Below are 25146 nucleotides of genomic sequence, written 5' to 3'. Positions count from 1 at the left end.
ATTTCAAATAAAAAATATATGTCCAAAAGTCCAAAATATCCCACAATCAACAATGTGAAGTTTTAATAAACTGAAATAAGAATCTTCTATACATGTTATTATTAACAGTAATTCATTAACAGCAATTAAACAATTCACAAATTCTTACTAAATAGACTAAATGCAATGCAAATCTTGAATTTCTTATTTTTTTATTTTAATTATATTTAAACGGTAGGCTATATGCACATTATTTGGAGTCCTCCACATGCGTTTTGAGGTATTAATATTAACGATTTATCGATCAATTAATCATTCATTTTAATGACAATCGATTATGAAAATGTCTGGAAATGTACATCCCTACTCAAAATCAATTGCTAGTCAAGTCTCCAGTGCAGTTCCTAAAGGCCTGGTATACTTCATACGAAATCGAAGAACGAACAGGTGTGACGTCATTTTGATGATTCTTGATGAAACTTTCAGGAAAACTTTGTACCGGCTGCTAAACACCTTACTGCCATTAGCCTACGTCATTATCAGTAAAGATCAGTCAATATGAACATACGCGCAATGCAGAGTTATTAGCAAGCTGGGACAAACTTACCAGCATATGCACGATTGTTCACGTATAGACATTTTCCAAGAACATAACGTGTGTGTGTGTGTGTGTGTGTGTGTGTGTGTGTTTTTATTAGTTTACAAAATAAATCAAATCTTCTAAAATACTCTTATTGCCTATTCACTCTGTTGTTTGACATGCTGCTTCACTCATGTGCCGTGCAGCCGAAAGTCAATCACACATCTGCCCAAAGTAAGATATGCCTATCATCATTCTACCCATTAACACTCTTTTATACACCCATCTTTGCAGTAGTATCAGTGTCATTCTAAATTAAATAACAGTGTTACCTGTGCATATTATGGCCGCATAGAGTGTGTTAGCGTGTTAGCGTTAGGGCTGCAACAACTAAATATCGATAATTATCAATAATGGAAATCATCAGTGGGGCCTAGGTAGCTCAGTGGTAAAAGATGCTGGCTACCACCCCTGGAGTACGCTAGTTCGCTAGTTCGAATCCCAGGGCGTGCTGAGTGACTCCAGCCAGGTCTCCTAAGCAACCAAATTGGCCCGGTTGCTAAGGAGGGCAGAGTCACGTGGGGTAACCTCCTCGTGGTTGCTATAATGTGGTTCGTTCTCGGTGGGGCGCGTGGTGAGTTGGGCGTGGATGCCGCGGTGGATGGCGTGAAGCCTCCACATGTGCTATGTCTCCATGGCAACGCGCTCAACAAGCCACATGATAAGATGCATGGGTTGGCAGTCTCACCCAGAGGCAGCTGGGATTCGTCCTCCGCCACCCGGACTGAGGCGAATCACTATGCAACCACGAGGACTTAAAAAGCGCATAGGGAATTGGGCATTCCAAATTGGCCGAAAAAATAAAATAAAAATAAAAAATAAAAATAATGGAAATCATCAACAATGAATTTCATTATCGATTAGTTGTATATTTGCGGTAAGCCCGGTCATTGACTTCACTTTACAGCCCACTGAAAAATGTGTTGCATGATAAAACTAATTTGAAAGACAAAGGAGACAAGTTGAAGCAGAACAAACATGATCCAAGTTGTCCAGCGCATGAGAGCACTTTATAAAGACTTCAAAGAAGATCATAATAAGCATAGAGTATAATGAGGACCGGTTGCTGCATCAGGTACGTTGACAGAGCATGTGTGCTGTTTGATGCGTGAGAGTTGTTTCTCTCCAGTGCATCACTTACATTTTCCTGCTAATTTCTATGTTTTATAATGTGTACATGTTGTGAATTCAAAATCAAGCGTGTATTTCAGCTTATTTCGCAAAACAGTTTGTTTTTACCACAAGCGAGTATCCGTTAAACTTTGATGAGTGAGCGAGCTGGCGCATTTGCGTCAATCAAACCGATTGTAATGGAGAAAGGGAGTGCAATCATTTGGATTAAACTGTGCAACATCATACCACGATTTCAGGTTCAATGTAATCAATTGTGCAGCTTTTCATGTTTTTAAAGTGTTTTGGTTTCTACACCTCATGTAATATAGTGAGCACCAGGATGAGACTTTTAAGTGCGAGAGTAAATCTCAACTGGGGTTAGATGACTGTACTATATTAAACTGTGTTTAATGCTGAATATAATGTATAATAATGCTAACGGTCCTGATATTTGAAAGTCCTCCTGATAATGCCAAATGCAATGTCTGATTTCACTATTAAATTTATACCATGGTAAACATTAGGTTACTGGATAAGCATACACATATTTTGAAAAGAATAGTTTAGAAACATGTAATCAGTGACAATACTATTCTAAAACCTACAATGTTCATTTAAAATACTTCAAATGTATGTAATCAGTGACAGTGTACAAACACATGTATCTAACATAATTATGGCTGGGCAGAATTATTAATATTTCTATTATGTTGTCACTATTGCCCTCTGCTGGATTTTTAGTCACACCACATCCCAGATTAACCATTTTACTCTTTAATGAACAGTACTTTTTGTTAAGTTTTACAAGTAAAGGAAAGGAACTGTTTTGCATATGTCCTGAAAGTAAAAATAATGATAATAATAATTATAAACTCAAACTTATCTTTTCATGATTCAGGCTTTGTTCAAAGTTTTGTGAGAGTAAAGAATTGTGAATTCAGTACCGTAAATCAAACCAAATCCTTACACCCTTTAACATTTCTGATTTTTTTTATTTTATTATATTTGAAGAAAATACAATAAATAAGATTTTCTTTTTTTTATCTGATTAATCGATTAATTGAAGGAATAATCGAAGATTAATCGATCATCAAAATATTCGTAAGTATTAGCGTGATTAATGTTGTAATCATGACAAATAACACATTATGTACTGCATATTTTTTTACTTTATATCATAATTAAGTGGTTAAAACAGTTTCTTTTACTGCTCTGTGTGAATTGTACTTATAGAATGAGGCATGATAACACATTTTAATGTCACATGTGTTAAGGTTTTACATGCATCCTCATATTTAAATGCTTCTCCGAACGCCTCCCCCAGTGGTGTGGCCAGTGTCTGAATGTTGGCAAACAGTATACCATTGCTCAGCTTTTTCAAACTTCTTTTTGACTCAAAGAATGAAGAATAAGTTCGCCGTGTGTATAACGGGGCCTTAAGTCTTTTTACTGGCAGTAGAGCATGGCAAAACATTGCCCTAATTTTGGTCAAAAGGAATCAATTGCAATTTTTTTTTTTTTTTAGCATATCGCAGTTCAAATTGAAATCACAATATTTTTCAAAATAATGGCAATATGACTTTTTGTAAAAATTGTGGAGCCCTAATCTATACATGCTGTTCTAATGAGCTGTATTGACAGGTTCTTTCCAGGATTAAATCAAAATGTTGAAGACTGAACGCAGGATTATAACTGGCCCCTGTAATCATACTGTGTGTTTCATAAATCCAGTTTACTAGCCTGATATATACAAACATTTGCTCCATGACATATGCGACACGCAAAGCTCTTGTCACGCAACATGAAGCTCTTGTAACAAGTAAGCTCTGGTCAGTCTGTGGATGAACTAAGGTCTGTCTGGTTTTGGATTTGGATTTGTGATTTGGATGCTGGTGTCTCTACCAGGCTTCTAAACTAGCTTAACCAGCAAGATGCCCTTGGTCAATTAGTTTCACCAGAAAGACCATGCTGATTTCCCAGCATTTTTTGAAGGTGTACAACATGGCTATCCTCATTCATCACCTAGGCCAGCACCAAACCAGCTTGGACCAGCATGGAAATTCATTAAGCAGGGTTCCTCAAATCCTTGTCTCTTATGCTGGGAATCCAATCCGAAGACACTGACATTAACTGAAACCTGTCCACAGTTCACCCTTCTTGTTAAACGTTTACAGAAAATGCTCTTTCAACCCTTACGGCTATGAAGAGGGAGTTGAACAGCCATGTTGTTTTACCAAACATGCTGCAGTGAGCACCCTGGCGCGTAGAATATGTCCGTATGAAAAAGTAATGAAAGAAAAACACCAGCAGCTGCAATGCCTGAGAAGCCGGCTTGTATCCGGCGCTCTTTCTCTGTTGCATAACTACATGGCCTTTTGTGAAGGTTGTAGCTTCAAAGGACTGTACCACGGAGGCACAAAATAACAGTGTAGAATGTAATTTATTTTCCTTTCTTTGGGGAACTACACAACTCAGAGGAAAACTATGCCAATGTATGACAAAACAGGACCAGGTGTGGGAGAGTTTGCGAGTGCTAACTGTTGGTTTTGGTGTGTGCCGAATGGCTTCCCTTGGAGGTTTTGGATATCTCAATTTCATGTCCATTTAGTCTGGCACACAAGTACAGTTACTTGCAAAGTTACAACAGTGTAACAGATAGGCCAAAAGATGGCCATCTAAATTACCTGTGGTTTGAGTATGGATAAGATTCAGGAACAATATTTGATACTTTTCCATTTAAAATTTACTTATGTTATCTATGGAATGGGAAAGAACTCTCTATCATTCCCTTTGCTAAAGGTGCAATGACCTCTGGCTTCTCAGAGTATAGAGTCAATCCATCTCAAGTGGTCAATACAGGTTGCTTGACCATTTTTAATTTCCCTATTTATTTATTTTTAGTGATTACCTCTATGTATTTGTATTGCAAAACCAAATTTTTTTTTTTACATTTTTTTTATTTTCTTGGTTTATCCATGACAGCCATCTTTGTGTCATGGCACACAACAAATTTAGGTTATACAGCTGTTTACGGAAACCTCAATATCTCGATATCTCAAAAACATCACAGTTTTCCACGCTGATGTCCTCAACCTATGGTGTGTCTTTAACACATTGAGTTTCTCAGCCAGAGTAACAGAGAATTCAAGTCTAAGGAACAAGAATGTGCAACATGTTTATATATGTACATGTACCTTGTAATGTGCACTAGAGATCAGTTTTTGTTCCAAAGAGCTAGGACCATCGTGAGCTGAGATATTGAGCAAACAACTTTACAATTATTGGACCAAAGGTCGACCGATATATTGGTTTTACCAATTTATCTGTGCCGATATTTGCTTTTTGGAACTATCATGTGCGTCAAAAAATAATGCTAATTCCTCCATGTTCCTCTGTGGCCAAAATCTTTCATTTGGTGAATATGTAGGCTACAAAACGTAATTTGGTGAATATTTACATTTAGAGCACTGTAACAGAGCTAGACTCTGTCACTATCACTGTTTTTTGAACTAATTTACGATTATTACAATTTGACAAAATGACAACTGACAAGCAATCGCTGATGCTCTTTTTAGGAATAATGACCTACTCTTGATGAACTACTGCACATTCAGTATATTTAAGCCCATATGACCATTTTATTTTATAATAATTATCTTGTTACACATTGTTGATGATCTTATGAGTGCTTGTTTTGTTTTGAGTTAAAAGCAATGACAGTTCAACATTTCAAAATGAGTCCAGTTGTATTTCAGGCTTTAGAATTAAAAGTCCTGTGTTTTGCACCAAATGTTTGGGTTATTTCATGGAATTTAGTTACATAACAAACATGCATCTAGTATTTTACTCATTTTGGACTCTGTCAGCTTCTATGTCTGTGCCTGTCACAGTAAGGAAAGACTAACAACAATTTTTAACCTTCAAAAATTGATTTTAAAAACTGTAGGCCGATTAATCGGTTATTAGCCTTTTCCACCACCTCAGTTAACGGTATCAGCAAAATCCACTATCAGTTGACCTATAGCTCACACTAATGACCCAATATCCAGAAGTCATTCTTTTTTACAGAGATGTTGCAATTTGAGATAACATTTATTTTTTATTGATTTAATATAATACATTGATTTACATAGAAGGATGCAAAATACGTTCAGTGTGAACAGCCCCTAACGGTACAGCTATTTGGCAACCTCCAGCAATTTAATGTCAGTGTGAATGCCCATTGGGGCTGTAGTATTCCTCAAAAGCAGAAAATCTGAGATTTAGTTAGGATCGGATAAATACCTGTGACCTAGTTTCAGAGTTAAGATTTGAGCCTTTGAAGAAATAGCTTTAAGTCAAAGTTTTCCTCAGGAAATGTTTTAGATTAATTTTTTGTGGAATAGTGTTGATCTCCACTTGGCACCATAACAACTGCTTTCTAAGTGTCAAAAACTGCCTGAGCTCTTGGATTTGACAAGATGTTGAGCAACAAATGTATATAACTCAGTGATATAACATTTGGCACAATGCTAAGTGTGAGTTTTAGGAAGATGAATTGCTAAGAAAAGCAGTTATGAATTTACACTCTAAAAATGATTAAAACACTTGAAATCCCTTTTCAACACTGCACAGTGAGAGATAACTTTTATCTACAAGCTCTCAATATTATTTCCTTCTGGTAAGGTATCTTAGTGGGATCCACAGCTTAGATTACCCCTACCAAAGGTTACAGCAACCCAAATCATAAACTATTAGGCTACAGTCATCATTAAAATACTTTTAGGTTTAGATGTGATGTAGCTAAATCCAACATACTGTTGAACAAACTTGGGATTTTTTTTTCTAACCTGCAATACATGTTTAACAGTGAAGGGCTGTTCAGAATAAGCACATTCTTGCTCTAAAAAAAACTTGATGCAGCACAGTGAATATAAAAGAACACATGTGTTTCAAGATGCGCCGTCATTTTTAACCTGACACAGCAATAAAAATCACAACGGTCGACATTTTGACAAGAGAGTGGCGTGGATGGATGGATGGTCTGTCTGTCTATCTATCTGCAATAAATACTGAAAACACTTTTTACTTTGAACTAGGGCTGCAACTAACGATTATTTTGACAATCGACTAATCTAACGATCGTTAGAACGATTATTCGACTATTCTGCCGATTATTGCAATGATTAATCATTAGCTCTTAATTGACTATTCAGCTTGGCCCAGAGTTAAAAGGTTGTATTAAACGTACTTACTAACAACAATAATCAACAGAATCATCTTTTAAAAATACCTCTAAATTATTAAGTTTAATTCAGTTAAAAAAAATAAAAAAATAATTGCAAATAATCCTATTGTTATCAAGTGTTTTTGTCTTGTTTTCCATTTAAAATTGTCTAAAAATCCTTAAAACAAGACACATTTACTTTAGAAGCAACATACAGTATAAGATATTAAGAACTGCTTTCAGAGAATGCATCTTGAATATAAGAGTATTTTGTATAGAAGTGTATTTTTCACTTCTGCCAGTGCATCAACGACAACATATACTTATATTCAAGATATATTCTCCAAAAGCTCTGCAATATGCTGCTTCTCAGGTGAATGCATATTTTTATTGTTATTTATTTTTTTAAGGATTTTAATATATTTTAAAATATTTTAATATTTAATATTATATTCAACATTCTCAGATAACAATTTTTCCTTCTGCAGTATATCTGCTAAAGAAAATGCATGTTGTTTTAAAGGAGTTTTAGATATTTATATTGGAAAACTAGCCAAAACTAAAACAAATCAATAACATATTTTGTTGCAGTACAACAAAAGACTACCCTCTCTCACCTTTTTGTTCACTTCGATCCATCGAACACTCCTTTTAATAAAGCTGCCTATTGCCGATTTTCTTTACAATAAGAAACACACAGTGACACATACTGTATATTATGATTAAATACCTCGCGAGACATCACATAATAATCTAGCTGCAGCGAGCGTGCGCATGAGGGACGAGTGTGCCAGCCTCAGAGTGTGCATCAGCCGGGTGCAGTTTCAATCTCTCTCCCCCTTAGATCGGGTCTCATCACACGACTCATAGAACCGGCGCTGACTGGACAGAGAAATGCCAGTTTCGGAGTTTATACTCATTTACATGACCTGCTTCCTTAATTGAGCTTTAATAAAGGATGCATTAAAGATATAATGCCGGGGTGTTTCCTTTAAAGACACGCAAGTTTTGCTTAAGCAGAACAGCAACTCCAGCTCCGCTTCATTTCACAACGAGGGTGGTTCTGAATTTACTTATTTTGTATTTTTGTATAATTCTCTCATACTTTGCGATCTACATCACCTGAAGCTGTTTGGAAAGTTTGGAGTGCATCTGCAAGTTGTCGTCTTCCTCTCCTCAATCAGGCGCAAGCTGAAGTGCTCCTCTCGCGCCATCAGAGTTTCATATGATCCCATAATGTGATAAATGAGATCAAATGACTATTCGACAAAAAAAATGTTGTCAACAATTTTTTATCGTTAACGCTGTCGATAACGTCGACTAATCGTTTTAGCCCTACTTTCAATGTTTGGCTTTTTCAGCCAAACATTTAAAGTTTATCTAGAAAAATGTTTCTTTTCTAGTTCAATTATGAATCAAAATAGGCTTAAAACTGAGTTGAATTTGGCATGACAGCTAAGATGACAGCACTTATCGTAACTCAGCAACAGTAACATCATAAATCTTGTCAGGCATAACAAAATGGGCCTACTGACAGGAATGTAGCTGTGTTCTGAGAGGTATTAACAAAGCCTCACTGCAGCTAGACTTATATTCTTTGCAGTAATGTCATATTGAATACCCTTGTTGCAGTCAATATTGACATTTTCAACTGTGTATCAGTCAGGCAGGCAGGCAGCCAGCTTAATAGTACATAGTGAAAGATGGCTGAATGTGTCAGACTGTGTATTTTGCTGACACTCCTTCATCTCCTCTCCAGTCTGTTGGGGGTTGTTGTCTAGCATGGCCTGGGGGGAAAAGGACCAAGCGTTTTTGTTATTTAAATCACTTGTCTGACACCCGTGACACCCCAGATGCCCAAGAGCATAAGCAAAGTGCCAACAAGGAGCCTCTCTGGGGTCGCAGGTTTCAACACGCAACCGCCACACAAGGCATCCCCACCCCAGGCACTGCAAAGGTGTTGAAGAGAGCGTGTCTCAGCATATCAGACCCCAGAGGGATCTGGAGGCAATCATGGTACACACGATACAAGGTGAACAATGAAAGGCAAAGAAACAAATGGTGAGTAACATCAGGTATAAATCACTAGCTAGGAAAAAAATTTGAGGAAATGGAGAGAAAAATCAGTACATAAAAATAGAATGCTTGTGAAGAGACATTTTTGAGGACAGTGGAGGTCGGGTTTTCTGGAGGAAAATGGTGCATAAGCTCACAGGAGCTTATTTGTACAGTATCTTGCTTTATCTTAGCCTGATCTCATGAAAATTACATGACCATGACAACATTTTTGTGAAACGAAATTACATGCTTCATTACACATTTCACTGCAGTTTCCTAGTGAAATGTCCAGCGAGGGGCGCCATAAGCGAGTGAAATGTTGTCGTAATCAGATGAGGTTTTTAGGGTGAATGTTAGATGGAGGTTATAATGAGTAAAATGTACCTCCCTAATGTAAATTTTTAACCTAAACCTAACCAACAGTGTCCTAAAAGCTAATAAGAAGTAAAGCAAACTGACGCCCTTACCCTAAACCAACAGCTAAACCTAACCGATAGTGTTCTAAAAGCAAATGCGACACGTGTCGCTTCTATGACAATTTCGTCTCACGTGTCAGCTTGCGTGCTGGCTGGGCTCAAGCCCCAGTCTTCCGAGTCCAAAGCCACATCAGGTGAGCTACCGCACAAGCTTAACACATTGGAATAAGTGTGTAAATGTAGGTGGGTCTATAATATAAGTGTTAAAATTTATTGTTTTTAAAATGATGTGTTAGAGTAAAAGTGTTTCAATAAATCAGCTTATTATAAGGCGCTCTGGAAAGCTCAATTCTGATTGGTCAATGGCTCCATCTAGAGGTTTGATATCTCTGAGTAACAATTGCACAACTAGGGATCAAGACACATCAGACCGGTCATCCGGGTAGTGCGAGTCATCTTTCCTACTTCTCGGATCATTGTGAAAGAATTTTAACTCAAATCAATGTTTCATGTTTATTTATTTATTTATTTGGCAAGTAGTCTTGTAATAGGCTGAATAATTAGGAGTCAGATGGCCATTTCCACAAAATAAACACCAAAACAACTCTGACGCACACCGGAGGTGGATTTCAGCTGTTCAGCAATTTCTTTCTTCTCACATAATTACATAATTTCAATACAAATCAATATTTTATGTCCATTTATTTATTTATTTGGTTAGTAGCCGTGTAATAAGCGGTATAATGTACAGGCAGCCTGTTGTTATCACAAAATAAACCCCTTCAGGGTGATACAAGACCCCTGATCACCCTGTTGGGTTTATTTTGCGATAAAAACTGGCTGACTGTATATTATCTCTCACATAGCAGTGTTTGAGTAATAGAGTGAAAAATAAGTGTTAAGTCATAATTAAGTCATAATCAGCCATTGTACTCGTGATTTGTGTGAAAAAAAAAATAGCACCTGCTTGTAGCACCTCTAGTGTGAATTTCACCAGGAAACTGCGGCGAAACGTAGAACTCTGCACATTTGTAAAAATCTAAGTATATTAACTTTCATTCTATGAGACTACGTTGCTTTATCTAATTGCCCACTGCTGGGATAGTCCATGTCAAATTAACCTAATTTCGTTAGCTGAATTTTTTTTATTTTCATTTAATACTTTTTGAAGATATACATAAATTATGATAAAAGCCAAACCATTAAATGTCATGAATCAGTATTTATTAAGTTCAGTACAGTTTTCACCCATGATTTTGGAATAAAACTGCAGGTCAAGAAAATAACCATAGAAAGGTTGCAGCATCATTCTTTAATTTATACACAGAGATAGGTAGGTATATTACTAAAATCAATTGACTTTAGCACACCTTATGTCAATAATGTGAGTCCAAATATTGGAGAAAAAAAAAAAAACTTTTTTGTGTTGTTGGAGCACTTGTTCCTACAGAAGTATTGAAAGATATCTTAATATCCTTTCAGATTATGGTTTAGAAGAAACTTTCCTTTTGGCATATTCAAATTCAATACCCTAAATGGTTAAATCCCAGAGATATGGGGGTCCATGCATAAATTGTTGAATTATACTGTATACACTTTCAATGGTCGAAACCAAAATAACAAAATTACAGTTGTTTAATGATGTTCACACCCTTCACTGCAGCTCTCAAATCTGAGATTGCGAACATTCAAATGTGCTGTGTTGTGATCCGTCATGTGACATGCAAGAACCAATGGTGTTTGAAATCAGTTTATGAATTGAACACAAATGAGTACAGTTTTTGAGCTCTAGCGGAGGGTAAGACTATGAGAGCATAATTGCTTAAATTTTGGTCTGTTCCTCACACAAAGCTTCCATACGACTTCAGTAGACCCTACGAAACGGGTTGATACTTTTATGGTGCAGTTTTGTCCTATTCAGAGCAAGGCAGTATAAACAGTTATCCATTTTGACAAACATCTAATTTTTTGTCTCACAGAAGAAAGAAAAATATGGGGCTGAATGACAAAAGAAATAATGACATTTTCATTTTTTGGTGAACTTTTTCTTTATGTGCCATGCTAAAGGTCACAGTGATGATATAAATACATAGATGTGTCCAAGGAAGATATTACAGTAAAACTAGTCATACACATACTGTATGGTGCAAAAGAGTTTGAGGCCACAATTAGACACATTTTAAATAAAGTTCTTCTTGAAAATGTGTATATGGACAAAACTTGTAGGCCTATTTTTTACTTATTGCATCCAGTTCATCCAAAGTTAAGGCCAATACTATGCAACTGACCCTTCGCTAAGCCCCGCCTTAAAAGCGTTTCTGACCAATCAAGTCTTAGTACCTGTTGCCCCGCCGCAATTACTCTGACAAGCGTTTGAGTAATATGTGTTTGAGTAGTTTTAAGTGAGATTTTATCGAAATAATCCAATAAATTTAAAAAACGTTGTTGCTGTCATTTGTAATAGTGATATAAGGTATGTAGAGAGGACACACAGAGTGTTCTTTTTTTCTTTAAAAAAAAATCTTTAAATAATTATTGCAAAGAGCATGCTATAGATTAAAGTGTGTCATTTCTCATTACCAAATGAGCATGTATAACATCAGCGAGGACACCTACATTTCCTCCAAGGTAAATTAAAGCTAACAACCTAGCATCCATTTATGTATTGATTGAGGTGATGGTAAATAAACAGTTCACAGCATCAAAATGAGTGTTAAAAGTCATTATAAGCAGTTATTTTCACTTACACTAATGTTATGAGGTTTGTAATCCCTATCAAGTGATGCTTTTCTCTTTTAATGTGACTGTGATAATTGTTTGCCTCAATTCTGATTCACAGTCTATAGAGTTATCGATCAAATTACTGTCGAATCTCATTCCAGCCCACGTAATTATATTATCCATTCCGTTTATGCCAAATACCGTGCCATTCACTGCAATATCCCATTCATTCCTATGGGCAGTTCTGCAGAGCTTGTCAGAGCGTGCAACGGTAGCCAAGGGGGGCGGAGCTTAGCGAAAGGTCAATTAGAACAGTGTCCAAGCAGGCATATGTGCACTGACTATGTTATGTCATTACTAAACAAGTTCCTCTCATCAGGTCTTCATGCATGCTGGATTATGTTTGAAGCAGCAGTCTGACAGATAAACAAAGCTAACTACAGGTGGTGCAATGCACCCACAGTTGGGCCCACACACATACAGTATCAACAGTTAGCTTTTTAAATAATCAAAAGTCAGGGAAATGATTCTGCAGTATTGCATATAATCTAGTTCATATCCCTCGATGCAGCACATGGGCTTTCGGTTAGAATGCAATGTCACGATGCCAAATCACAACATTCTGTCAAAGCTAAATTGCTGAGTTAACATGCCGTAACAACACAAAGGCATGCAGTGAGCACAAAGAGGTGGATCAGACGTCCTGGTTTCAACACCTTTTAGTGAGTTTTCATTATTACATTCAATCAGAGTTCATTGCATTAATGAGCCATAATAGAGAGCCTCCTCTGAATTCATTAGGTCGGCTCACTGTTTCACTCCTTAATTAACGTAGAGAGAGAGAGACGCTAAACAACAAACATGCAGTACCGGGCCAACACAGATAATTCAATATTTTCCTATAAAAGACTTTCAGTAATTATACTCACAAAACCAGTTCACCCTAGGTTGTAAAAACAATCTCAGATAACAGAAACAAAATGTGCTTCATGTGGTAAAATCGAAATTACCTGTTTTTATTCAAGTCAAAAATATTAATTAAGACGATTGAGTAGGCCTGTCGCAATTATTAAATAATAATCTGATTGCGGTTATTTGAGATAACCGCGATTATTGTGCACTTTAAATTCCAATCACATTTTAATGCCCAAACAAGGGAATTTTAAGTGAAAATATAAATGCCATGAATGCCGCGTTTATGTGTCATTCAATTGAACTCCAAGTGCCGCACCGTGGACATCAACCCAGAGCAGCTCCTGTCTGGAAGAGCGTGTGAAATGTTTCTCAAATGCTCTGATGCACGCGCCGTCATGGAAGTAATTTGATAGGGCCAGATCTAGGGCTGCACAATTAATAGAAATAAAATTGAAATTGCCATATGACCATGTGCCGCTGAGGCCTGCGGTTTAATAAAATAAATAGTGAACTTGCACTGCTCGCTTCCAACATTGTGTGCGCTGCTCTGTCCTCGGTTCCATTTCCTTACATGCGCTGAGCGCGTTATATTTAAAGAGCTCGAGATTCACACAATTTCATTTTTGCTTAATTCCAAACAAGTTTGGCAGCTAAAAGTTAATATACAAATACAAATAATACACCCCATGGCACTGGGTATTTGTGGACAGAGGAGGAGAAAATGTTAAAATGAGGAGCACTTTCTGCAGCTGTTGTGAATTTAGCTACACACAGAAACACTTCCAGCATTTTTCCACCACAATAAAAGCTCGACGGTTTAGAACGCTTTGGTTTAACTGGACCGCATGGCAGCAAGATAATATTTTATTACAGAAATATATTAATATTTTATAATAATAATTATAAATATGATATTATAAAATTTAAATAATATAATATTCAAGTTCACTGGGTTCCAAAAAAATAATCATGATGAACATTGGGCTAAGACCCTGTCACAAAGTGGACAAAAACATGTGCACAGTGAAATATGAATACAAAGAAGACAGTGTTTTTATTTATTGTTCTCTCTTTGTTTCACTATTTATTTATCTATTTGTTCACTGTAAAAATAATAATAATAATAATAAATCTGTTAAATTTACAGTAAAAAAAACATGATCAACTTGATATTAACCTTCTGAAACTGTAAAAATCTGTTTTTTACTTCATAAGGATATTGTAATCACCAAAAAAATTACAGAAGAGCACATGATGACATGAAGTTCACCAATAGTGGCTCTTCCAGGAGCAATGACCAATAAACATGTAGAGACAGTGCTCAGTGTCACTCACACAAACACTAAACACCATCAGAGTAACACACATGTGAAATTTAAATAATGCAGTAAACATTAACTAAACTACATTAAATATAAAACAGAACACCCCAATGTACGTAACTGATATTAAAATAAGAAAATATTCCCATAAAATATAATGAAATATGATGGGTCATGCAGGGAATTGTGGGATTATTGTTTTTTACTGTAATTTGTACTCTAATTTACTATAAAAATTACATGTAATCTCTTGTTAAACATAATGTACATTTTTTACATTAATTATACAGGAAAATCATACTTTTTACATCTAAAACATGTAATTTTTGCAAAATTTTATTGTCAAAACTACTGTATTGTCTTTTAAAATATATTTTTAAAATGAACCATATGACTTTCTTTCTTCTGTGGAATGCATAAAATGCTTGGCAGAAAATAATGCATGGGAAAAGTATGCAATAAAAGTGAATGATGTCTGAGGCTCCTTAGCAGTCTGCCTAAAGCCCCATTTACACCGCTAACGTCATTGTCGCTTGGTGTTGCTAGTCTCTGTATTATGAAGTTGCTGTCGCTCTAACGCTATTGGTGGACTGCACATCTGGCCATAGTAGCTTTTGAAATGCTGATTAAAGATGACACTGATGGTAAAACTAAGATATTATTCTAACCTGACAAGGAATCAATTCTCTTGCCTCATTCTGCAAGGGAAAGCGTTTTATGTAACCTGCGGCAATCCTCAATGCATCATATCTTTTAGAAGTTGACCGATAGTGGATTTTACCAATACCGATAACTAAGTTGAGCAGTACCTGCCGATAACCGATTAATCAACCGATAGTTTTTAAAACTGATATTGAATGAAAAATAACACACAAAGTAAAATAGTGCTGAACATTATTACAAAAATAAACATTACTGACTGAACCATGAAAATGCTTTGTACTTTTTTAAATGAAATGAATATATAAATATTAATATATATATATATATATATATATATATATATATATATATATATATATATATATATATATATATATATATTAACTAATATTCTAATTTTAAAGTCAGCTGATTTTTAAATTGACATTGTTTCCTTAGTCCACAAGAGGGCGCAATAAATACATAAACCATTCAGCACCATTATATTATTGCACAGAACATTCCTATCCTGGTTGTTAAAAAAAGAGCATTTTATTTTTAACTAATGTGCATAAAATAAATACAAAGTTTTAGTCGGTCCATATTCTCAAATGTTAAGTCAAAAGTAAAATGGGGGGGGGACACACGCTTCAATAGACAGTTCACATGGTGTTACACTTGCACTGATTCCTACTACTCCAGACTCAAGCTTCATAATAACAGCGAAATACCACATTGTTTTTTATTCAGTACAGTTGTATGTATAGTAGCAATATTTAAAGATAGCAGTGGTATTCGGCTGAACTCGGTGGTGAAATGGCTCATATTATGAGCCCAGGCCAGGGGCTGTTCAAACAGACGGAACACAACAGACTGGAACCGAACGCAAGGATCTCAAGACACACATTTCGAAGTTGAACATTTTTCCTGACAAAGCATTTAAACAACTCATTGCTTAATCTGAGAAACGCTTATAAGAAAGCAAGACGCAACATCCAAAGAGCTCCACCAACTGTAAGGGGCTGTTTACACAGAACGTTTTTGCAACCATCCATTTGTTTTTCTATGTAAACGCACGCTAGATGAACATCTTTGTTTCCCTTTGTTTTTGTTTATTCAGCGTCTCGTGCAGGAGCGCTGTTTTTTAGATGATATGTCTAAATAAAAAGAAATTTAAAAGCATCTTGAGACACCTGCTTTCTGTTAAACTGTATTTGTTGGGCTGTGTCTAGCCTTTTTTAGTGCAAGAATGTGATCGATCTGAATTCATCGTATTACACTGAGGATAATTTTTTTTTTATTGAAATCAGACACATTTCTGATTTCTTTGTACATTTTTCTCGGCTGCATGAAGATATTAATTTGCTTTCTCACATTACTGGCTTTAAATATGCGAATTAGCTGGCTAACGAATGCATAAACGTGACCAGCTGGATATAAACTAATGCAATTAGATGGTAATAGATGGTAACAATCATGACATTTAAACATTTGGGTAGGACTTGCATGTATTTTTGTCTTTACTGCACTGGACAACAGTATCTCACAGGAGACAAATGACCCTGCCTTCTCTCCCACTGGTAGTCGCTCCCGAATGCCGCTCGTCATTTGCATAAAGTTAAACTTTTCTCAACTTTGTCATATCACTCGCCACGCCTACATCTTGTCGCCAACGGTCACTGGCACTCGTGTCGCCAGAAGTCACTGTGCTTTCATTGAAAATGAATGAGAATGTGTCGCTGTGTCGCTTTGTCACTCTGCGTCCCTTGTAGTGTGACTTCCATTTTTGGCTGACTAAATGGTAAAAATCATAGTTTTTTCTCTTTTCTGAAGCTGTCACTATGTCTAGAACTGTATGAAAGTGTTTGAGGTGAGCAGATCAATTGCCACTGTTGGGTTTGGGCAACTCTTGTTTAGCGTTTATTGGTATCCCAAAATACACCATTCAGACGGTGCTCAGACAGCGTGGCGGGAGAGATTTTCACAAGGGTGCCTGGACGGGCATCAAAGTCTACTGTGCGAAAGTCCAATTTGTGCCAGGCGACACTGGCCTTTCCTGTTGATTTCTTGGAAATTTAACAACATGACAATGACAGCCAATTTGTTTCAAAGCAGAGGCCTTTAGCACAGTTTAGACATCATTAATTTGAAAATTCTTTTTTATTTTAAGAAATCTAGGTCACATTTCACTGGCATAGCAATGGGTTGAAACTGCTCATCCTAGACTCTAGAGCAAAAAAGAAGGTCTCATAACCCTCAAGATACACGATTGCATTGCATCGCATCATGCAAGTGGCATCATCAGGGCAAGGGGCGGCATGTATTATCCAATTAAAGTCAACCTGAAATGGATTTCTGAGCGAAACAGGACATTCAATGAGAAAAGATTACAAAGACAAGTTTTTTTGTCTAATGTGCACTGATGAATCGTGCACAATTAAACAAGGAACATGCATTAAGACAGTAAAATGGGTCAATATGGTTTGAAAGGTCAATATAGTTTCACGTATTCCAATTTTCTATGCAAAAGTCAAGTTATAAATGAAATATTCATGCTTTTTGGCAACCAGAGCACATATCAGACTCAAAAAAAGTGCAGAGTACAAGGAAGAGGAAAGAGACTGATGCGAATCGGAAAGGCAAATGTCACAATACTGACAGTTTAAGAGGTGATAAGCTTGTTTGCTTACAGTTTGGAGCAATGGTCTCATGGCCAACAGATCAATTACAATTCAGTTTCAACACCGGCCATGCACCCAAAAGCCTTGGTTTCAAAAACATGGTCAAAATATTAGCTCTCCAACTGCTTCGTAAGCACACATAAAAGCAGCTGACCTAAAGGAGTCATGCTGCTTACTGATCTAGTTTGTCTGTGCTAACTGATCAAAACTAAGGACCAAAACAATAAAAGCATGGAAAAAGCACTGTTTAAAGTGAACATAACACAGTTTCCACACTTTTCAATTCATTTTCATGAGTTTTCCTTTCGCTGGCGATTACTGGAAAAGGATTAAAATCATTCACAAAGAGCAATGTCTTACCAGCACAATATTTTGTTTTCCATGAATGTGGGAACCCTGGTGTAAACAAAATCAGGGAAGAGTGACCAGATGAGGATTTTTTGTGATCATGTATAAAGATTTCAGTCACAAAGAGCAATATCTAGCCTATTAAATATTATTAAGATGAGCATAATTATTAACTTTTTTTTTTTATTGACTATAGAAATGTTTATGACTTTTCCAGGCTATTTAGAAATTTCCATATATTTTCAGGTTTTCCTTGACTGAGGGAACCCTGCTATAAACAAAATCAAGAATGAGTGACCATATGCATCATAAGCACATCAGGCATAAGTTGGTGATCAAACAAAGGGCTGTATAAACAATCAAACAAGATGGTGGAGAAAAGAGTGCCAGAACAAAGACCCTGCTCTGATCCTGACTTAAATGTTGATTTCCCAAGAACAGGGACATGGAGATGAGAGAAGACATGATCAAAGCTACATTGCAACATTATCCTTGAGATATGCATGCATTTTGGCAACAGTTGCGCATCGGTTTAAGTTTCCAGACACTGTAACTCACCACTGTGTCCTGGGTCCGGGATGGGCATGGTGGGCTCAAGGTCCACTTTGCTGTCGCATCGTCCGAGACCCTGTATCAGCTGTTCCAGTGGTAACTCGAAATTCGCGCTAGGGTAACACCTCAAACCGCTCCCGCATCTCGGCGTGTAGACGCCGCACAGCTCGCCCTTCTGCCGGGCGCAAACCGGACAGCAACCGCAACCCGGTTCCCTGACTATCTCTGCGCAAGATGAGGTGGTGAGCTTGGGACACGCCGCCTGACGCTCGGCGGTGCAGCTCGGACAGCGGAACACGATCTCCCCGAGCGAGCCATGTAGGAGCAGCAAACTGCAGAGCAATGCAGAAAACATTCCGTTATCTTTAAAGGCTGATATATATGGCAGGATTCTGCACGCGACTTCAGGTAGAAAAGTAAAAGTGCGTTTGGGGACAGGTGAGCTTCGCCTGAGATCTCTGCAGGGTCCTATTTGCGGTCATGTTACTCCGAAATTACATCACGTCAAACGCCAGTCAAATCGCAAGACTGTCAAATAAACACCACTGCATATTACAGTCTGACTGTTGGCTGTTTCATCTACGGGTTTATCTAGAAATACGCTTGCTTTGTGGGAATAATTGTTTGAATATGTATGTTTGTGTATTTGTTTTCGTTGCCACAGCTGTTTTGTTTCTTGGGTTGGTGCTTAGCAAAAAGAATACCATAGTAACCATAGTTCCAGCCAAAATACCATTAGCCTTCTACGTTTAACCTAAAACTGTGGTAACTTGGTTTTACGAAAAACAGATTAGGTAAACAACAACAACAACAACAGAAACTGTTAAAAAAAAGAAAAGAAAAATATTCAAGAAATGACAAAGATATGTAATGCTTTTTCACACTTTAAGATCCCATTTTCAGTTATAATTATATATATAATTTTACAGTACTAACAATATAGGTAACATGTTATGCAAGCTGCAAAAATAGCTAGCTAAGCAACCAAAAAAAGCAAGCGGAGCTAAAAGCTATCCTTTTAGGGTGTGTTCACACTTGTAGTTCGGTTCTCTTGGTCCGGACCAAAAAAGAAAATGATACATTTATTAGTCCTGGTTCGCTTAGCGTTCACACTGGCATTTTTAACACCGAACCTAACCATACAAAACCAAAAGGCATCAGGAAAAAGTCACAACCTGATTGGACAGCTTTTATGATGTATATTTTTTGACTGAACTTGCCGAACATCCAAAACAATGATGGCTGCTGGGCGAAATGCGCTCGTTGGATTTATATATGTATATATGGTGGTATTTTACCAGCTGAGAACAAACGAAGAGCTAATAAAATGTGTAAAGGAGTCAAAACAGCACCAGGAATTCCTCTGTTGCACACACAAACGAAGATATGCTGCAAGGACGGCTTACGACAGTTCCGACGCCTGTACCAAACTGTAATGGGCAACATAGCTCCTATGATGAAGAAGAACCAGGTATGCTTGAGGTCAGTATTAGGCAAATTACTTCCGGTTATTGGTCCGTTTAGACATCTTTGGTCCATGTTGCGTTCATATATCAATCAAACCGCACCGAGTTCATTTGGAAGCGGACCGAGACCCACTATTCAGGTGGATTATTCCAAACAAACTCTAGTGTGGTTCGATTGATATATGAATGCAGCATGGACCAAAGACATCTAAACGGACCAATAACCGGAAGTTATTTGCCTAATACTGACCTCAAGCATACCTGGTTCTTCTCATCATAGGAGCTATGTTGCCCATTACAGTTTGGTACAGGCGTCGGAACCGCCGTCAGCCGTCCTTGCAGCATATCATCGTTTATGTGTGCAGTGGAGGAATCCCTGGCACCGAGTTCTCAGCTGGTAAAAAAACCACCATATATACATCCAACGAACGCATTTAGCCCAGCATCCAGCATTGTTTTGGATGTTCGGCAAGTTCCGTCGCTAAATATACGTCATAAAAGCTGTCCAATCAGGTTGTGACCTTATCCTGATGCCTTTTGTTTTCTATCTTTAGGTTCGGTGTTAAAAATGCCAGTGTGAATGCTAAGCAAAGCAGGACTAAATGTATCATTTTCTTTTTTGGTCCTGACCAAGAGAAACGAACTACAAGTCTGAACACACCCTAAAAGCTGAACGTGCATGTGTTGAATTTAATAAAGACTTTTTTCATCACTAGCAAAGTACAGGATGAACTTGCAGGTTTGGCAATGTGTGTTGCTGTCTCCTGCATATCGCGGCCCCCTTCAACATATCGCGGCACCGTTTCATGGCCCCCTTCAGCTTATCGTGGCCCCCTACGGCATATTGTGGCCCCCTTTGGCATATCGCAGCCCCATTTCTCGGCCGGCCCACCGAGAAAATTCCTGGTTCTCCAGATGGTCAGTCCGCCTCTGGTTTTTACTATATGGCTGATTCATAAAAATACATTTTAAAAAGCAATTCAAAAGAGTGATTCATTCACAAATCGGTAATCGGTAGTTGATTCTGAACAGCCGATAGAAAATACAGAACACGCCGTGACTGCAGAAATATCGTCGGAAAATATCTGAAAATAATATTGTAGTGGTTGTAAGCACGCAATTCCACTTTTTCAATAAAATACTGAAAAGCTACATTAATAACAAACTAATGATGCTGTCACATCGCTACAGAGAATAGCAGTGACTCTGCACCGCAGTACCGTTTTGCAGCTCTGTTCAGCCAGTCGCAGCCTGTTCGCCATAACGTGGTGGCCTATTTCAGCTTATCGCCGCCTGTTCGGCCCCCGTTTCGCGGCCGGCCCACCGGTTAAAGTCCCGATTCTCCCTATGGCCAGTCTGCCCTTGGTTACCTCCTCAGGCAAACTCGTCTTCTGTTTTTGAGCATCCAGCAAACTCTCAAATTAAGTCATTTTTATATGTATAGCACTTTTCACAACACACATTGTTTCAAAGCAGCTTTACAGAAAATCATGCTGTGATATCTGTAATGTCTTAGAGTCATCATTGTGCAGTTTGATAAAAATTTGATTAAACTCGGACTAACTTAAAGCAAAATTTTGGTGCTTACTGGATGTTTGAAAACACTGTTGAAACTAATATGTTAATCAACATATTTTTAATATATTCAGCCTTTTTTAAAATTCTTTTGGGATGGGTTCAGTCCTTTATTATTCGCATACTGGCTGAAAGGGGTGTATTCAAAAGCAATAATAATTGTCACCAATAATAATTTTTGGTTGTATGTGTGCACTTTTTGTTTTACTTTACAACATCAGAAAAATCAGACCTTTTCTGTCTGAATATGCTGCGCAGCTCCTGGTCCAGGCTTTAGTCATTTCAAGACTGGACTACTGCAATGCTCTGTTTGCCAGAGTCCCAGCTAGCGCAATGCAGATGGTCCAGAATGGTGCAACATGTCTTGTCTTCAATTAACTAAAGAAGCCTAACATCACCCCCTTCTTGATTTCCCTCCACTGGCTACCTGTAGCTGTCCGAATCAAATTCAACGCCTTGACTTTGGCCTTCAGGATAGCCAATGGAACAGTACCCTTTTACTTACTGCCTAAAATGAATGAGAGCCTGGTGGTGGCACAAAGTCCATTTCACAATCATTCACTTTCTCTGTTCCTCTGTGGTGGAATGAGCTTCCAACCTACAACCGATCTGCTGAAACCATCTCAACATTCAAGAAACAGCTGAAAACACACCTCTTCCAAGAGCACTTAACCTGCCCGCACTAATGGTACTTATTATTTAATAAATAAATAAATAAACTTTTTTTTTATTTGTATTTTTCTTCTGCGCAAGCTTCTATACTACTATAGCTACTCTTGGAACTTGCCAGTGTGATACTGCAGATATTGATGACTTTTGTAAGACAAATTGGTAGGTATGTTCCTCATCTGTAAGTCGCTTTGGATAATAGTGTCTGCTGAAAGACTAAATGTAAATGTTGTTGGTTGCCGCTACTGTTATTTTTTAGCCATATTGCCAGAAAAGCTGGGCTTGACAACAACAGCTTTTGCTCAGTTTGTATTTAGTTTGTTTCTTTCTTATACCAAATCACTCAGGCCTATCTCTCTGTATGAATCCCATGAGTCAGGAACCATGCTTTTTTAACAGTGCTTCTGTTACCCCATGTGTCTGTCTCTCATGGTTGCCGTAGAGACTGAATGTTGTTGATCACTGTTGATTTACGAGCACAGAAACAGCCGCTTACTGAGTAACTCCAGCCTGTAGTAACAAGCTGTCGGGCATAAGGATTCTTTGTTTAATGGATTGTCTATGATCCTGTGGGGTATTCATGCCTGTGTGGCCGGTGGCTTATGAAAGAGACTTTGGAGACTTTAGGCTGAAGTCTTGATTAGTCCTGAGCATACAAATCCCTGTATGTCATCAGCAAAAGAACACATGCCGTCAAATTTGCTTAACAAATCATCTGTCAGAAGTTTTCTTTCTGATGGACAAGAATAATTGTTGGATTATGATGGTTATTTTCAGACAAGAAGACCTATAGTTGTATAATAGGAATTGGAATGCACCCAAAAACGAAAAGTCTGTCATTATGTATTCACCCTCATGTAGTTCCAAACATGTATGCTATTATTTTTTATTTTAGTTTTTACATTAAACACAACAGGAGTCTTTTTAAAAGGTTTTCACGGCTGTCAAGATCAGAAAAGGACCAAATAACAATATAAAACACCATAAACGTATTGTCCATGTGACTTATTATTATTAGGGCAGTAAATCAATTAACATTTTCATTTACTTATTAACATGATATGCCGATTAATTAATCAAATTAATTGCAATTAATCACATACGTGTACAGTACATCAATATTTGCAGAGAAAGGCCCCCCGATAAAAATAATTAAATATAAAATTATTAATTTATTATAAATAATCATATTTGAATAATCATAAATATACACAATAAATATAATAATTAAAATACATCACACTGGGGCCTGGGTAGCTCAGAGAATATTGACGCTGACTGCCACCCCTGGAGTCGTGAGTTCAAATCCAGGGTGTGCTGAGTGACTCCAGCCAAGTCTCCTAAGCATCCAAATTGGCCCGGTTGCTAGGGAGGGTAGAGTCACACGGGGTAACCTCCTCGTAGTCGCGATTAGTGGTTCTCGCTCTCAATGGGGCGCGTGGTAAGTTGTGCGTGGATCGCGGAGAGTAGAATGAGCCTCCACATGCGGAGCTCTGCGGTGTCATGCACAACAAGCCACGTGATAAAATGTGCAGATTGATGGTCTCAGAAGCGGAGGCAACTAAGACTTGTCCTCCGCCACCCAGATTTAGGTGAGTAACTGCGCCACCACGAGGACCTACTAAGTAGTGGGAATTGGGCATTCCAAATTGGGAGAAAAAGGGGGATTAAAAAAAATACATCACATTATTGTGGCAGACAAGAATAGCATTGATTAGACAACATATTTAGAAGGTAGTATATTTATTTCCATATTATTCAACATAAGCCTATCATTGGCCTACAGCACAGCCATCCATTTTGCAATTGAATTTGTCAATCTGCCCAAGAATTATTATAAGAACTTTTGTTAGGATGTTTTAGGATGCTGTGTCAAGTTAAATGTAGTCTGGAACTTAAAAAAAACACGTCTCTACAGCCAGATCTGCACTTACTGCCCCCTGCTGAAAACATGAATTACTATGATGTAGGAAAAAAATTTGTTAAAGTCTGGGGACATGATTAATTGTGTGCATTTTTAAAAAAGACAGTTTTAAACAATATAATTAATCACACTAAATGAATGCATTAAATCGTCAGCCCTAATTATAATGTATGCTATATTGCAAGTCTTCTGAAGCCATATGATGGCTTTGTGTGAGGAACAGTCTGAAATTTAGGTTGTTATTCACTGATTATCTTCCCATCAAAGCTTTGAAATCTCTTTCATGATGATCTTCAGATTAAAAAATGTTGTGTCAACGCATTCCACCAGGTTTGATGTCACTGATGCCAAAATGGCATTGGTTCTTGTGTGTGTTACAATCGAACACAACTTGACAGCTCAAATTTGCAGAATGGAGAATGAGGAAGGGAATATTTATATGGTTTCAAGGCTCCGAATACAGTGCATGAGTCATATGGATGTACTGTTATGGTTCCTTCATGGTGTTTTTGTCCTTTTTGGAGAATAACAGATATGGTCTGTTCAGTCTGCTGTTGTATGGAAAAGAGTATGAAGATTCTTCAAAAACTGTCCTTTTGTGTTCCACAGAAGAAAACAAAAATCATAGCATACAATTTTGGAACAACATAAAGGTGGGTAAGTAATAACAAAAGGTTAATTTTTTGGTGACATGTTTATAAGTTTATAAGTAGAGAATATAAGAACAGAGGGAAAAGTGGAGATGGCACTGTTAAATCACTTGATGTCTTGCAAGAATTCCCACCACACAGCAGACAGAACTGGATAAACAACCTCAGTCTTCTTGCATTTTCTTCTGACTAAAAATAGATGTGAGTGTGTGAGAAATTTTCCATAATTAGAAATTTCAAATATTGTCAAAAAGTCAAACATTGGGCAA

The 25146-nt window shown here is 37.4% G+C and overlaps 1 protein-coding gene across 1 annotated transcript in view; it reads right to left on the bottom strand.

The window, feature by feature from the left end:
- igfbp2b (insulin-like growth factor binding protein 2b) overlaps nt 1-19235 on the bottom strand; it is a 47340-nt gene extending 28105 nt beyond the window's left edge. Inside the window, exon 1 of the mRNA XM_051710964.1 lies at nt 18600-19235. Within this exon, the coding sequence (XP_051566924.1) occupies nt 18600-18948 (349 nt within the window). The 5' untranslated portion in view covers nt 18949-19235. The remainder of the gene's footprint in view (nt 1-18599) is intronic.
- Between the last annotated feature and the right edge of the window lie 5911 nt (nt 19236-25146).

The sequence above is a fragment of the Myxocyprinus asiaticus genome, chromosome 11, assembly GCF_019703515.2.
Source record: "Myxocyprinus asiaticus isolate MX2 ecotype Aquarium Trade chromosome 11, UBuf_Myxa_2, whole genome shotgun sequence".
Taxonomy (NCBI): domain Eukaryota; kingdom Metazoa; phylum Chordata; class Actinopteri; order Cypriniformes; family Catostomidae; genus Myxocyprinus; species Myxocyprinus asiaticus.
This window is presented reverse-complemented; position numbering and strand designations above follow the sequence as displayed.